Source organism: Ranitomeya variabilis, chromosome 7 (assembly GCF_051348905.1).
Source record: "Ranitomeya variabilis isolate aRanVar5 chromosome 7, aRanVar5.hap1, whole genome shotgun sequence".
Lineage (NCBI taxonomy): Eukaryota > Metazoa > Chordata > Amphibia > Anura > Dendrobatidae > Ranitomeya > Ranitomeya variabilis.
This window is the reverse complement of record NC_135238.1, coordinates 196338821-196354965: the sequence shown is the minus strand read 5'-3', so window position 1 is coordinate 196354965 and position 16145 is coordinate 196338821. Positions and strand designations below refer to the sequence as shown.

At 40.9% G+C, this 16145-nt stretch overlaps 1 protein-coding gene and 1 long non-coding RNA gene across 4 annotated transcripts in view; one reads left to right on the top strand and one right to left on the bottom strand.

Annotated features, from left to right (window-relative positions):
* The window catches only part of LOC143784397 (uncharacterized), a 272312-nt gene that overhangs the window by 25335 nt on the left and 230832 nt on the right, over positions 1-16145 (top strand). The window lies entirely within an intron of this gene.
* CCDC141 (coiled-coil domain containing 141) overlaps positions 1-16145 on the bottom strand; it is a 174686-nt gene that overhangs the window by 11262 nt on the left and 147279 nt on the right. For both annotated transcript variants that reach the window (XM_077272606.1, XM_077272607.1), the window contains exons 19-22: positions 8862-9056; positions 7111-7294; positions 4875-4987; positions 3794-4674 (exon numbers count right to left, since the gene is read on the bottom strand). In XM_077272606.1, the coding sequence (XP_077128721.1) occupies positions 3794-4674; positions 4875-4987; positions 7111-7294; positions 8862-9056 (1373 nt within the window). The remainder of the gene's footprint in view (positions 1-3793; positions 4675-4874; positions 4988-7110; positions 7295-8861; positions 9057-16145) is intronic.

Below are 16145 nucleotides of genomic sequence, written 5' to 3'. Positions count from 1 at the left end.
CAGCCCACAGAGAACTATATACAGCCCACAGCAGTATACAGCACAGAGCACAGCCCACAGTAGTATACAGCACAGAGCACAGCCCACAGAGAACTATATACAGCCCACAGTAGTATACAGCACAGAGCACAGCCCACAGAGAACTATATATAGCACAGAGCACACAGTAGTATACAGCACAGAGCACAGCCCACAGAGAACTATATACAGCCCACAGCAGTATACAGCACAGAGCACAGCCCACAGAGAACTATATACAGCCCACAGTAGTATACAGCACAGAGCACAGCCCACAGAGAACTATATACAGCCCACAGCAGTATACAGCACAGAGCACAGCCCACAGAGAACTATATACAGCCCACAGTAGTATACAGCACAGAGCACAGCCCACAGAGAACTATATATAGCACAGAGCACACAGTAGTATACAGCACAGAGCACAGCCCACAGAGAACTATATACAGCCCACAGCAGTATACAGCACAGAGCACAGCCCACAGAGAACTATATACAGCCCACAGTAGTATACAGCACAGAGCACAGCCCACAGAGAACTATATACAGCCCACAGCAGTATACAGCACAGAGCACAGCCCACAGAGAACTATATACAGCCCACAGCAGTATACAGCACAGAGCACAGCCCACAGAGAACTATATACAGCCCACATCTCTTTTCTTCCTCCCCTCACCTCCTCCGAGAATGGCCCCACAGTCCAGAAAAAAAAAAAACTCTCCTCACCTCTCCTCGTGCCCAGCGTTGCTTCCTGGTTCCTGCTCCTGTCTCAGCAGCTGCAGTCTGCCCGGGACACAGCAGGTGCGCGATGATATGACATCATCGCGCACCCGCAGTGTCAGAGGCAGAGCGGGGAATGATGGGAGAGGAGCGTCTGTAGACGCTCTCTCCTCCATCATTGCATTCAACTGTACCGGCGTCTATACGCCGGTATAGTTGAATGCGACGGCGGGGGCGGCGGATTGAGCGGCCCACCACTGGCACCGGCCCTTCTGGCATTTGCCAGAAGTGCCCTATGGCCAGTCCGGCCCTGAATACACCACTATGTTCAGAACAACTTAGTGCTGCAAGTTCTTTACAAAACTTATCATCGCAAAGGGTCAACTATGCTCCAGACACGATGCAAATCTGGAAAGTCAGTTGCAAGTAGTAACATCATCAATACCATCTAAGAGCACAGCCGCACCAAACAACTCCAGACGTCACATTATGTGTCAGTTAATTGTTTGACCAAATATAGCAGGATCATTTTCAAGTTGATAACTTTGTATGCCCCTCAAAAGATGTTATAAATATCCAAAAGGCCCTTGGCAGAAAAAAGGTTCCCCACCCCTGACTTAAGTACCTATTGTATACTTTATTCTTCATTTCGCCCAGTCACTTTGCACATTGATTGGATCAACAGTTGGAGGACATGGTGAAATCCAGTTCTTCTTTTCAACTGATTTCACTCAAATTGTCTACCAAAAATTAGAAATGTGACTCATTGGTTTTACCCATCAAAAGGATTATGTTATTCATAATGTGGAAAATATAAATGATTCCAGAGCCTCTCTCTAAGAGGATCAAAAATGCAAAAAAAAAATTCAAATTGCTGGGCTAGTGATAGAAGAATCTTTGCATCTATGGCCATGTTGATGAAATTGACTGACCAGCAAAACCATCTGCATTGTTGCTTATGTTTTCTAAAAACATATTTATTACAGACATCATATTCAATAACAAATTTTATTAAAAATCTGTTCATCACATTCCAAGTATTATCTAGATTCGGTAGAGGTGGTTATTTCTAATACTACTTTAGTGCCACACTTACAACATTTCAAGAATATTGCAGGGCAACTAAATAACAGAAGATTCCAAGTGAAGCAGATGGGCATAATCCATAGTACACTTTCACAGAACAGTTTTCATATATTTCACAAAGCACACAAAAAGAGAAACTCAAACAAAAAAGTTTAATAGTGAAACAGTTTGGTATCCTGTAAAAAAAGCTTTATTTTGTGGGGATGTTCCTGAATACACAGGCATAGTAAGGGCTGTTTTCAAGTTAAATGTCATTGTGGAATGTAGTGTTAGAAAAGAAAAAACAGAAGAGGAATCCGACTGTGAGCAATGGAGGTAAAGTTAAAATATACTATAACGTGGGTATGAATAGGGACCATGCTGTAGTATTGGCACGGTGGCCTTCAAAATGGTCTTCAAGGAACATCGTACAAATCAAGAACCAGAAGAAGTTCGAACATTGCCTCATCGCTTCTTTTTTTGTAAACTGATCCTAGCAGGTCGAATTACATTTATTGCCCTACGCTATGACATAATGGTCTATGTAAGGCACAACTGTGTCCAGAGGTGTATCTAGGGGGGCAGGAGGAGCATTTGATTGTAAGTGTGCCAATCGCATATGAATAATTGGTCACATGATGACGACTACTCAAACCGCTTGGGGAAGGGGCGGGCACCAAACAGAATTCTTGCCCCAGGTGCCAGAAAACCTAGATACACCTCTGACTGTGTCGAACATACAGAATAGCAAACATTTTTGATCTGTATACTCCTGTTTCAACCACCATGGCCACATTCAACATTCTAGCATATTAATGCTTTTATCACAAATCAGCATCATAGCTTCCACCCCTAAACTCCCTCTGGTCTTAAAATGAATAGTGTAGGGTTACAGATTATGTAAATATTGCATATGTTCTCACTGGGGAGAGGGGAATAAGATACTTCTGTCACTGACTTATTGCTTGTGAGAACAAACTACCTGATCATTTTCTTTTCTCAAATTCTGCCATCATGAAAGAGTTGGTACAGAGCCCCAATGCATATGTGATAGACATTCATGCCAATCCAGAAGTGGGTTATAATTACCCGAAAGAAAATTAAATGGTGCGGTTTTGGAAATAAAAAACAAACAGATTCTTTTCTGAATTTTGGAAAAACCTTTGAAATTATTTTTTGTTACCTTTTTACATTGTAATAGTGACTTAATGTATATTTATATATTATCTAACTGGTAAAAAGATAAGTAAATGTTGATGTGTCTTTTTTAATTTAATTAACCTACATGACGACTAGAATCTCTCAGTCTACCAACCATTTTTGTTGTGATTTTATAGAACATTTAAAGGGGTTGTTTACTACTTGCCAAACCACTTCTTAACAGTCTAAGTCCCTCTAGTAAAATAAAAGAAAGTTTATACTCACCTCCCACACTGGTGCCTTCCAGAAATTTTGGCATATATCCTCCAGACCACATTTGGATGACATTGTAGGATGTGAGCACTGCAACCAATCAGTGGTTGCTGATCAACTGCAGCCTTTACTATTTTGTCAGAGTGTGGTCTCATGGAATATCGACGAACAGCAGTCAATCAACAACTATAGATTGTCTACAGCCATAACATGCCACAAAAAAGTCACACAAATGAGGTCTCGAGGTCCTGTGCCAACGACGCTAGAACAGTGCCAAGAAATCCAGGGTTGACATCGCTATAAAAACGCCGTCGGTACAAGAATTGAGAATAAGCTTTTCATATTTTACTCTAGGGACTCTGACATAGAACAAGAGGTTGTCTAAGTAGTAAACAACCCCTTCAAAGCTCTATCAAAATGGCTGGCCTTAGGTTCCTTGAAGACCGTTTTTTAGAAACTCAAAGAATGGAAAATCAGGTTAGGACATAATATGTCAAACCAGGTGCACACAAAATAAGGTGATAAGAACACAAAAATAAGTTACTCTATATTTTATTTTCATTATATGCTACCCACCATGTTAGAGTAGGCTCTGGATGTCCGGAAACTTCTACTTCCAAAGTAACAGGAGAACCTTCCTTAACTGTCACATTTTGCGGGTGATTGGAGAAGACAGGACTTTGACCTGCCAGACTAACACTGTTTTGTTTCTCTGAAATACTTCTAATCGCCTCTTGGGTACCCACATGCCTCTGGCAGCTTTTGGCAGGGTCTAACTGAAACATGAGACCAGAGAATTCATCTGGGGTAGCATGCGCCCTATCTTTAGTTCTAGCAGTGTTATCGGAGGCATGCAATTGTTCTGTTTTTTCCGTGCTTTCGTAAACAGAACTGCTCTGCAAATGAGTTTCATGCACCTCGTTCATCATCTGGTAATTGGGTTTAGATTTGGCAGGAGAAGAACTTAGGGAATAGCGGGTCTCATTTAGTATTGTCGAATGGTGGGAGAAGGGAGACTCTGCTTTGTATCCAGCAGTGGGTGAATAGAAGCGCTCAGTGTAGCTAGAAGTCTTTTCCTTTCTGTGGCTTGACATATCAGTGTAAGCGACAGGTGTTAAGAAATCAGAACTGTCCGTCACCCTTTTGCCAATGGTGTTTATGTGCATTTGCATGCTGTAGGAGCTGACATGCATGCTGTGCGAGCTGTAGCAAGGCTGCTCATCCTGCTCTGTCTCTGACTGGGGGAGGTTGGATTCAGGAGTTTCAGCAAGCGGAGGCAAGGAGATGTCATCGGGGGATATGCACTCATATTCATCCCCAGATACAGCTTCTTCTGCCAGCAATTCAGGCTGCAAGTCTGTATCTACTTGTATACTACCGTCTTTGGGAGTTACTGGCAGATCTATGGTTTCCCCAGTTTCATTGCTTATGGAGATTTCTGGTACTTTCTGTGGTTCCTTTTTGAGAAAAGAAAACATTTCAATTCAAGACAAATGTAATCCCATTTTTTCAATATTTACATTTTTAGAATTTTGTCAAACGAGATGAAAACATTCAATTTATAAATCTTAACTATGGTTGTATTCCATTAAAGGGATTCCGCTATAGTTTATATTCATAATTCAGCCTATTGAAATAAAACTATCATGATATTTACCTGCAATTTATCCTCTAGTTCCTTTAAATAGATACATAAATCATTCACAGAGATGAGGGCTTCTTTGTGTTTTAGCAAAGTCTTCTCAACATATTTTACTCCATCCTCTGCTCCTAAAACCCAAACATTCAGATATGAGAATTGTCACTTACAAAATGATATATAAGATTTAAAGGGAACCTGACAGCTGATACCTGCTGCCCAATGTACAGGCAGCACATATTAGACATTGGCTGCATGACTTCTGCCATGTAGGATTGATTCTGAAATGCTGCAGTGTTTCAGTGAAAAATGTTTTTTAAAAGTCGCCAAGCACCAAGTTGTATGGGTGACCAGTCGGGCAGGTGGGTCGCTGGCTGCTTCTCTCTGCCCGCTGCCTGGAATGATGCGTGTCTTCCAGCATGCGTCTATTAGGAGAGATATGTCAGTAAGAGACTGACCCAGCCTGTACCGATGCACTGCCGAGGCTGCTGTCAATCAGTGCTGGGGCAGGCTAACTGCCATTGCTCTGACTGCTGGGAGCGATGACTGTAAGTGCTCTGGTCACACCTGCATGACTGAAAGCCAGTGGCTCCTGGGAGAAATAAAGCCTTTTACCTCCCACATGCTTCACTTTCAGTTGGGCATATGGGCACCTTCATAATGCTACTAACCTGCAAATTAAGCCCATATCTAACCTGACAGGTTCCCTTTAATATGGTCTGTGGCCATAAACTAGCTTAACAAAAGCACAGATAAAAGACAGATGCATTACAAACTTTCCCATCATTCAATATCAATTAGCTCACTGACTTATTAGAAATTCATTGAAGTTGCAGCCAGCAACCGTGCAACACATAGGCTATAAAAGGCAAATGGTGCAACATTTTTAATGAAGCTCTACTGCAAAAATGATTTTTTTTTAACCCTTAATGTATGCATTTAAAAGCTAAATAAAATGTAGTAATAATGGTACCCAAAAGTGGACAAGCACTTTAACAAACTTCCTATTTCAAATAATGTGCAAAATTCGAAATCTATTGGTACAACAGCCCTGGGTAAAAAATAAGATGCTAACTAGTGATGAGCGAGTGTACTCGTTGCTCGGGTTTTCCAGAGCACGCTCAGGTGACCTCCGAGTATTTGTTAGTGCTCGGAGATTTAGTTTTTGCTGACACAGCTGCATGATTTATGGCTGCTAGACAGGCTGAATACATGTGGGGATTCCCTAGCAACCAGGCAACCCTCACATGTACTCAGCCTGTCTAGCAGCCATAAATCATGCAGCTGCATCAATCTCCGAGCACTAACAAATACACAGAGATCACCCAAGCGTGCTCGGGAAAACCTTAGCAACGAGTATACTCGCTCATCCCTAATGCTATCCAATTGGCAGATTTTCATTTAAATGGGCATTCTAGCAGAAAAAGCTATCACCATTTCAAAGGATGGTTGATAACATCTACATTGGGTGTATGACAGATGAACCCCCCCAACTAATTCCCAGAACATATATAGTGCAGTGGTTAAAGGTATTGTCCACTACTAGGACAACCCCCTTCTCAAATCACTATGTTCTCCTTTATAAAACAAAAACAGCTATACTCACCTTTGCTAGTGGTGCTGTTCCAGCGGTTTCAGCATTGGACCTCCCAGATCTTGTGTGACATTGTTAAGTCACAGTTCTCTCTCTCTCTCTCTGGCTTTGGACAAATCAGACATCCAGAGGAAAAAAGAGAGCATCCGCAGCTGTGACTACCTCCAGATGTCCGATTCATCTAAAAAAGAAGAGACAGTGAAGTGGGTGCTGATTAGCCGCAGGGCTTGTGTGACATGACAGTGTCACACAAGTCCCGGGGAGAGCTAGTGCAGACACCGCTGGAACAGCGCCTGCTCTGGAAGTGAGGATAGCTGTTATTTTATAAGGGGGAACATAGTGATTGAGAAGGGGTTGTCTGAGTAGTGGATGACCCCCATTGAGCATGTGCACTGCCTCTCCAGTTATTGTCCGTGGGACTACTGAAGATAGCTAAGCTCCATTCAAATCAGGGACAAAAGTCTCCTGTTCTGGGGTTTTGTATGGGTAATAGGTGACATTTTCTAACAATAGAAATACCCCTTTAATCCATACCTAAAGTTTCTTCTGAACAATTGTAAAATAATTGTATCACGACTCTCCCACTCCAGATACCGCTAACGCAAAAATCTATTCAGATCTACAGCGCTGGTAACAGCATAAAAGAAATCAAATCCTCACCATAAATGTGTTTTGCAATATTTGTCATTTGCTGGATTCTTTCTTCTTGTTGTGGTACAGTGGGTTCCACAAACTTGTTAAACTGCTTCAGAAGCACCTCTACGGATTCCTTGGTTTTACACTCTGCAGAGTAACGTCCCACTCTGACCACTGTGGAACAGGCTTCTTCACACCAAAAGAGACTCTTGAAAAGGACACAAAGAAAAATATTAAACAATATAAAAAAATACTACTAAAGAGAATAGAAACCCCATAATATTTCAGCGAGATAGAGCTGAGTGAACACATCAGCAGTGATGGAGGGAAAAGGGAAGAGGAAGGTGTCTAATGAAGGCATGAAAATCACAGGAGCAGGTGAAATTCTAACTCTGGCCATACATTTTTTTCTGTTAGTAATTTCTACATAGTGAAAAGCAATGAATATTCTGCTAGGGCCTGGTTTTGCTCTTGGCGTTCAATACACAGGTATAGGTTTTGCAAAGTATGATTACATTTTATCAAAATTCTAGAAAGCTTGTCTTAATGTAAGTAAATAGCATTTAGCTTGTAGTTTATTAAATAATTACTTACCATATATTTGCTTTTGAAAAGCCATTAAATAAATCAAGGACTTCATTGTCTCTATGGCGGACTAGTGTGCTGACATTAGAAAGGAGTTGTCGAGGATCTGGGGTAATTTTTAGAATGCACTGTAGCTTACTGAATATCAGTAGTGTGGAGTGTGCACACCGTTAGGATTCAATTCTACTTGTCAGTTTGAGCTGTTATGTGATCTCAGGTATGTGATTTGCATACTTACTATCATGTACCAACTAGATTTTCATCTACTTCTATTAATATGACTTTGAGAGAAGCAGATGAGAAGCTAGTCGGCACGTGGTGACCGCTCGAACCAGCAAGCAGAGCCAAATCTTAACAGTGTGTATATTACACAAGGTTAGTATTGAGCAAGCTGTAGTGTTTGCCAAAAATATTCCCTGGGCTGGACAACTCATTTAATGTAATTAATGGATGTTTGACACAGAAATGTTGGCTTTCCTAGTATCAGACACAACGATGGGGTAGATTAATTAGGAGACTTTGGCAAAAGCTGCTCTAAGGTTTAATGTCAAGTCACACCATGTTATTGACCTATTTATTATGTAATTAGACATCATTTCCACCTCCTTCCACAAGGATATGTGCCAAATTTAGCAAAAAGTGTCTAAAGATGTGCATATATAGGCTTCATCTGCACTTCATTACAGTGTAATAAAAAATCATTTTATTAAAGAGAATCTGTCAGAAGGATTTCACTATGTAATCTGAATATAGTGTGAGGTAAGGGTTAAAACAGATTTCAGCGATGCCTCGCTTATGAAGCTTTGCGGTTTCCTTTGCGTGCAATGATTGTTTTAACACCAGGAGCTTATCATTGCTGGGACACAGCAGAGTGCATGCTAGTCCGACACGCCCCTCCTGTGATAGGCACCTCACTGTCTATAGACATTGTATATACAGAGCATGGAGTGGGCGGGGTTAGCTTCCTCAGCTCAGCTGTATTGCTAAATCTAAAAACTCTGTCAGAAAGGCTGCACCCAGTAAACTAAGTGATACATCATTGGATTCAGCTTCTCTTTGCCTACATCATGCTGCTCTCAGATTAGGTAGCAAAAACCTGCTGACAGATTCCCATTAAATAATTTTCCTTTTTAACAGCATGGGACTTTACAATTAGCTCTAATAAACTGAAACAAAGCAGTACTAATTACCTCCTCCATTATATGTTGTAGATCTTCAGCCATTTCAAGGTACACTTTATAATCTTTCATCACGACACTAAATTCATTTATTTGTTTCTGAAGATCACTAATTGACTCCTGAATAATATCCGCTTTGGTCATTTGCTGAGAAGCGTTGCTTTCTAACAGTTTCCTTTCCAAAAGATCCATTTTCTTCTTTAAAGCCTTCATACATTAATAGAGAAAATGAACATATAATTTATAAAAAAAAGCATTGAAACAATTATGGAAAATAGGTGCATGCTGTCACACAGGTCACATCTTCAGATTTTCCAAGGCGTACTGTACTTTTCCACTGCATTTCTAAGTGGGATACTTAAAGGGGAAAATGTACTTTTCTTAAGTAGTGAAGAATTTAAAACACTAAACCCACATAAAAGGAGGGGTATAGTTTGTGTCATAGGATGCATGCTAATAAGGGGTTAGGGAAAAGGGCAGCAAAATCCATTGAAACATAGGATTGGAGGCCAACTAAGCTACAGTATGGATACACAACAGGTTATGGATGCTGTATGGAGAATACAAGCAGAGAAGACCATTTATCTAGTGCCATCTCTCTGGTTGCTACATCTACTGGTATTCATCATTCCTAATGTACATAGTATGCAACAGTCCTGATTTTTGCAGAACAGTCCTGCAAACTGGAATACAACTTCAAAGAAAAAAAAAAGAGCAACCTTTCTGTTACATATTTCCATAAGTTATGTGTAATAATGAGGAATGACACAGGGAAAAAGTATTGAACATGTATACTGAAATTTAATTAATACTTCCTACAAAAGCCTTTGTTGGTGATGACAGCTTCAAGATGCCCCTTATATGGAGAAACTAGCTGCATGCATTGCTGACGTGTTATTTTGGCCTATTCTTCCACACAAACCTTCTTCACATCATGAAAGTCATCATCCTTCCTTCAAATCATATGAAGTTTTCCAGTGCTGTATGCTGAAAACAGCCCCATACCATGATGTTCTCACCTCCAAACTTCACTGGAACCTTCAGTATTTTATAAATTCTTCTGTAACCAATGCAATCAGTATGTTTTGCAACAACAAGGTTGTGAAGGTTTTGAGGCACCTCACTGGTTTTACCTGTCATGGGATGTTTTTTGTGTGGCATCTTGGTAATGAGACACATTTTATAAGCCATTAGTTGAACCAGCTAATGTTATTTTTCACTAAGTGGCAGGATTGCATTCAAATTGATGATATATTTCAGCTGGACTCATGACTTTCCATGGAATTTTGACTTTACTTTCTTGATGTGTTCAATACTTTTTCTCTGTGTCATTTCTCATTATTACACAATGTATGGACAGCTATGCTTTGATTTCCTTGCCTGTGTGGATGGGATGGGTTGTTCCCGGCATCTGGTGAGAATTTCATGTAATTACAGCTTTAGAAATCTATTTACTTAGAAAATTGGTGATGCTTTCAATACTTATTTCACCTACAGAATCTGTTATTTCTTTTTGGCATAAAATCTATCTGTGAATGAAACGTTGCTCTTTTTTCCTAACTAAAGAACGTGGACACCTTACTCCTTTGGATTCATATGTGATCTGGTGGACAGTCACCACAAGAAAACACAGGATAATTGGAGTGGTGCATGGCAGGGCATCAAGAATATTGTTGTGGAAACCCTTCCAAGAGTGATTCTTTGGTGGTTTTTACAGGGTACAACTTGAATGTCTCATTTTTTGTGATTTGAATTTTAGTAAGTAGGATTTATTAGTTCAAATTTACCAACTTTTAAATATAATAGACATAAGGCCCTTAAACTTCACATTGTTCCTGGAAACAACTCTAAACCTCTAATTATAGACATTAGTAAGTATGTTACATAGTTACATAGTTACATAGTTATTAAGGTTGAAGGAAGACTTTAAGTCCATCTAGTTCAACCCATAGCCTAGCATGCCCTAACATGTTGATCCACTTCATTACTTCTTGTAGTCATGTGATTGCAATTTAAACTGTGGCCAATCTCAATACCCAATAGTTTTGTTTACTTATTTTAGATTTTAGTTTCTATCGTCATTTCTTACATGGTGCTTGGGAGAATGGCTCCATCTTTTATCCAAAAATCTCCTGAACCGACAAGATCTATGTGCCTATGAAATGCCTAATATGGATCACTACATAAGGGAATTAATATGCACATGCACAGATTATGAGAAATAAATAATCATTTACATTATATACAGCACAGACCAAAAGTTTGGACACACCTTCTCATTTAAAGATTTTTCTGTATTTTCATGACTATGAAAATTGTACATTCACACTGAAGGCATCAAAACTATGAATTAACACATGTGGAATTATATACTTAAAAAAAAAGTGTGAAACAACTGAAATATGTCATATTCTAGGTTCTTCAAAGTAGCCACCTTTTGCTTTGATGACTGCTTTGCACACTCTTGACATTCTCTTGATGAGCTTCAAAAGGTAGTCACCGGAAATGGTTTTCCCTTCACAGGTGTGCCCTGTCAGGTTTAATAAGTGGGATTTCTTGCCTTATAAATGGGGTTGGGACCATCAGTTGTGCTGTGCAGAAGTTTGGTGGATACACAGCTGATAGTCCTACTGAATAGACTGTTAGAATTTGTATTATGGCAAGAAAAAAGCAGCTAAGTAAAGAAAAACAAATGGCCATCATTCCTTTAAGAAATGAAGGTCAGTCAGTCTGAAAAATTGGGAAAACTTTGAAAGTGTCCCCAAGTGCACTTGCAAAAACCATCAAGTGCTACAAAGAAACTGGCACACATGAGGACCGCCGCAGGAAAGGAAGACCAAGAGTCACCTCTGCTTCTGAGGATAAGTTTATCCGAGTCACCAGCCTCAGAAATCGCAGGTTAACAGCAGCTCAGATTAGAGACCAGCTCAATGCCACACAGAGTTCTAGCAGCAGACACATCTCTACAACAACTGTTAAGAGGAGACTTTGTGCAGCAGGCCTTCTTGGTAAAATAGCTGCTAGGAAACCACTGCTAAGGACAGGCAACAAGCAGAAGAACCTTGTTTGGGCTAAAGAACATAAGGAATGGACATTAGACCAGTGGAAATCTGTGTTTTGGTCTGATGAGTCCAAATTTGAGATCTTTGGTTCCAACCACCGTGACTGTGCGATGCAGAAAAGTTGAATGGATGGACTCTACATGCCTGGTTCCCACCGTGAAGCATGGAGGAGGAGGTGTTATGGTGTGGGGGTGCTTTGCTGGTGACACTGTTGGGGATTTATTCAAAATTGAAGGCATACTGAACCAGCATGTCTACCACAGCATCTTGCAGCGGCATGCTATTCCATCCGGTTTGCGTTTAGTTGGACCATCATTTATTTTTCAACAGGACAATGACCCCAAACACACCTCCAGGCTGTGTAAGGGCTATTTGACCAAGAAGGAGAGTGATGGGGTGCTACGCCAGATGACCTGGCCTCCATAGTCACCAGACCTAATCCCAATTGAAATGGTTTGGGGTGATCTGGACTGCAGAGTGAAGGCAAAAGGGCCAACAAGTGCTAAGCATCTCTGGGAACTCCTTCAAGATTGTTGGACGACCATTTCCAGTGACTACCTCTTGAAGCTCATCAAGAGAATGCCAAAAGTGTGCAAAGCAGTCATCAAAGCAAAAGGTGTCTACTTTGAAGAACCTAGAACATAAGACATATTTTCAGTTGTTTCACACTTTTTTGTTAAGTATATAATTCCACATGTGTTAATTCATAGTTTTGATGCCTTCAGTGTGAATGTACAATTTTCATAGTCATGAAAATACAGAAAAATCTTTAAATGAGAAGGTGTGTCCAAACTTTTGGTCTGTACTGTATGTGCCAGCAATGTGAAAGTGGAGCATGACAATGCAAGATTAAAAGAGGTTATCTGGAACTAAAAGGATTTTCTCAACTTTTCTTCATGATCACACTGTTCCACTGCCTCCCGTTTTCTTCCTTTGCCCAAACTTTGCACTCTCTGATGCTGTAAGCAGAGACAGCATCAAGGAACCACAAGGACACAACCTGGCTGGATCCACTAGCTAGCTTCAGAACAGTGCATACAATCTACAGTTGTGCCTGAAATTTTGTAACCTGTTCAGAATTTTCTATATTTCTGCTTAAAATGTTTTCCTTAAAGTCTATAAGATTTTAACATAAGCCATCAAACTAGATTAAGAGAATCAACTCAAACAAATGAGTCAAAAATATTAGACTCAGCCTTTTTTTATAGAGTAAAATGATCCAACAATACATGTCTGTGAAAGACAAAAGTATATGTACCTTTGCTTTCAGTATCTGGTGTGACCCCCTGGTGAAACAATTAGTGTAGCTAAACCATTCTAGTAATTGTTGATTAGTCCTACACATTGGTTTTGAGAAATTATAGCTCATTTATCCCTAAAAACAGCTATATCTATGTTATGTTTTTGTCTTTTCAGCCATAAACTGCTCATCATAGGTCCTTCCAAAACATTGTTATAGGATTAAGATCAGGACCTGACCATTCCAAAACTTTACCTTTGTTCTTTAAGGCCGGGTTCACATTGCGTCAATGGCAATGCACTGACGGCATCCGTTACATATCGGCACGCTATGTAACGGATGCGTTAGCACACTCATTGACTGCCATTATGTAGCGCATCGCTAACGCATGCCATAATCGGCATGCATTAGCGATGTGCCGTCATTCTGTGATGGACCCTCGGCCGCGGTCTGCCGCGTTTCGGGGTTTGTCACTGCTAGCGAAGATGGAGCATCTGCGCTAGCCCGATCGCATAACGCGATCTTTAAAAGGTACTTGCATTGTGCAGTCCGTTTAACGCATGCGTTGAATGGACTGCACATAATGCAATGTGAACCTGGCCTTACCACGCTTTTGTACAACAACTTGAGTCTTTGGGTTATTCTTGATTTGCTGCATAAACCATGTTCTCTTGAGATTCAGCTCATGGATAGAGGTCTGACTCTTGCCATTTTCTTTAGAATTTCCTAATAAAAGTCAATGTTCCATCAATGATGGCAACCATCCTGGCTAAGATATGGCAAAAAAGGCCCAAACTATGATACCACCACCAGCACTGTGTTTCACAGATGGTATGAGGTTTTTATGCTGTAATGAAGTGTTTTTCCTTCTCCAAACAACGCTTCTATTTTAAACAAAAAGACCCTCTATATTGGTTTAATCTGCCCACAAAACATTTCTCCAATAGCCTTCTGGCATGTCCAGATGATCATTAGCAAACTGGAGATAGGTATCAATGTTCTTTTTAGAGATCACCGGATTTCTTGCAATCCCGCTATGCACACCATTATTGTTTAGTGTTCTCCTAAAGGTACCGTCACACTAAACGATATCGCTAGCGATCCGTGACGTTGCAGCGTCCTCGCTAGCGATATCGTTTAGTTTGACACGCAGCAGCGATCAGGATCCTGCTGTGATGTCGCTGGTCGCTGAATAAAGTCCAGAACTTTATTTGGTTGTCCGATCGCCGTGTATCGTTGTGTTTGACACCAAAAGCAACGATACCAGCGATGTTTTACACTGGTAACCAGGGTAAACATCGGGTTACTAAGCGCAGGGCCGCGCTTAGTAACCCGATGTTTACCCTGGTTACCAGCGTAAAAGTAAAAAAAACAAACAGTACATGCTCACCTGCGCGTCTCCCAGCGTCTGCTTCCTGCTCTGACTGAGATCCGGCCCTAAAGAGAAAGTGAAAGCACAGCGGTGACGTCACCGCTGTGCTGTTAGGGCCGGAGCTCAGTCAGTGTCAGGAAGCAGACGCTGGGAGACGCGCAGGTGAGTATGTACTGTTTGTTTTTTTTACTTTTAAGCTGGTAACCAGGGTAAACATCGGGTTACTAAGCGCGGCCCTGCGCTTAGCAACCCGATGTTTACCCTGGTTACCCGGGGACCTCGGCATCGTTGGTCGCTGGAGAGCGGTCTGTGTGACAGCTCTCCAGCGATCAAACAGCGACGCTGCAGCGATCGACATCGTTGTCGCTATCGCTGCAGCGTCGCTTAATGTGACGGTACCTTAAGGGTGGACTCATCAATGTTAACATTATCTACTGTGAGAGAGGCCTTTGGAGCATTAGATTTTATCTTAGATTCTTTTATGACTTCCTGGACTATTATATGCCTTGCTCTTGGATTGATTCTTTGTCAGTCGACCTCTCTTGCCTAGGGTAAATAACCATTTTGAATTTTCACAATCAATTTGTACACAGTCTGTCTGACTGTGGATTGATGTAATTTTGTAACTAGTGATGAGCGAATATACTCGTTACGCGAGATTTCCAGAGCATGCTCGGGTGTCCTCCGAGTGTTTTTTTAATGCTCGGAGATTTAGTTTTTTTTGCCGCAGCTGGATGATTAACAGCTACTAGCCAGCTTGATTACATGTGGGGATTCCCTAGCAACCAGGCAACCCCCACATGTACTCAGCCTGGCTAATGGCTGTAAATCATTCAGCTGCGGCAATGAAAACTAAATCTCCGATCACTAAAAAATACTCGGAAGACACCCGAGCGTGCTCGGCAAATCTCGAGTAACGAGTATATTCGCTTATCACTATTTGTAACTTTTTCCAGCGTGATGAGCATCAACAGTTCTTCTTTTAAAAGGTCCTCAGAAATCTTCTTGATTTGTGTTATGACACTGCCACAAACATGTGTTTGAAGATCAGACTAGATAAATCAATGTTCTTTAATTAAAATAGGTCACCCATTTACAGTTGATTATCATCCTATTGATTGAAAACACCAGACTCTAATTTCACCTTCAAATTATCAGCTAATCCTAAAGGTGCACTAACTATTGGTGCTCACAACAATTGATATTGGATCAATTTACTCAATAAAATAATGACACAGTCTAATATTTGTGACTTATTAATTTCATTTGATTCTATTTATATACTTTTAGGATTTTAGTAGTCATCTAATGCAGTTTTTCAAATTTATGAAGAACTATGAAAAAGTCTGAAGTCTTCTGTTATGCACATAGTTGTGGAACCACTGTGCCACGGTCCAGGGAGAGCAGAGGGTAACTATTGACCACCTGGTTCTTAACTAGAGCCCCTGAAGGTGTGGTTAGACTTGAACCCAGGTGGATGCCAGGTGCTACTCCAGGACGGACCCCAAAGATGGAGCATGCTGACCCCCAAAGGGGGAAAGAAGCAGGACCTGCTGGGAACTGGTAAACAGGAGGATGTACGAATGGTTAGACAGAACAGGATCAGGATCTGACAGGATAGG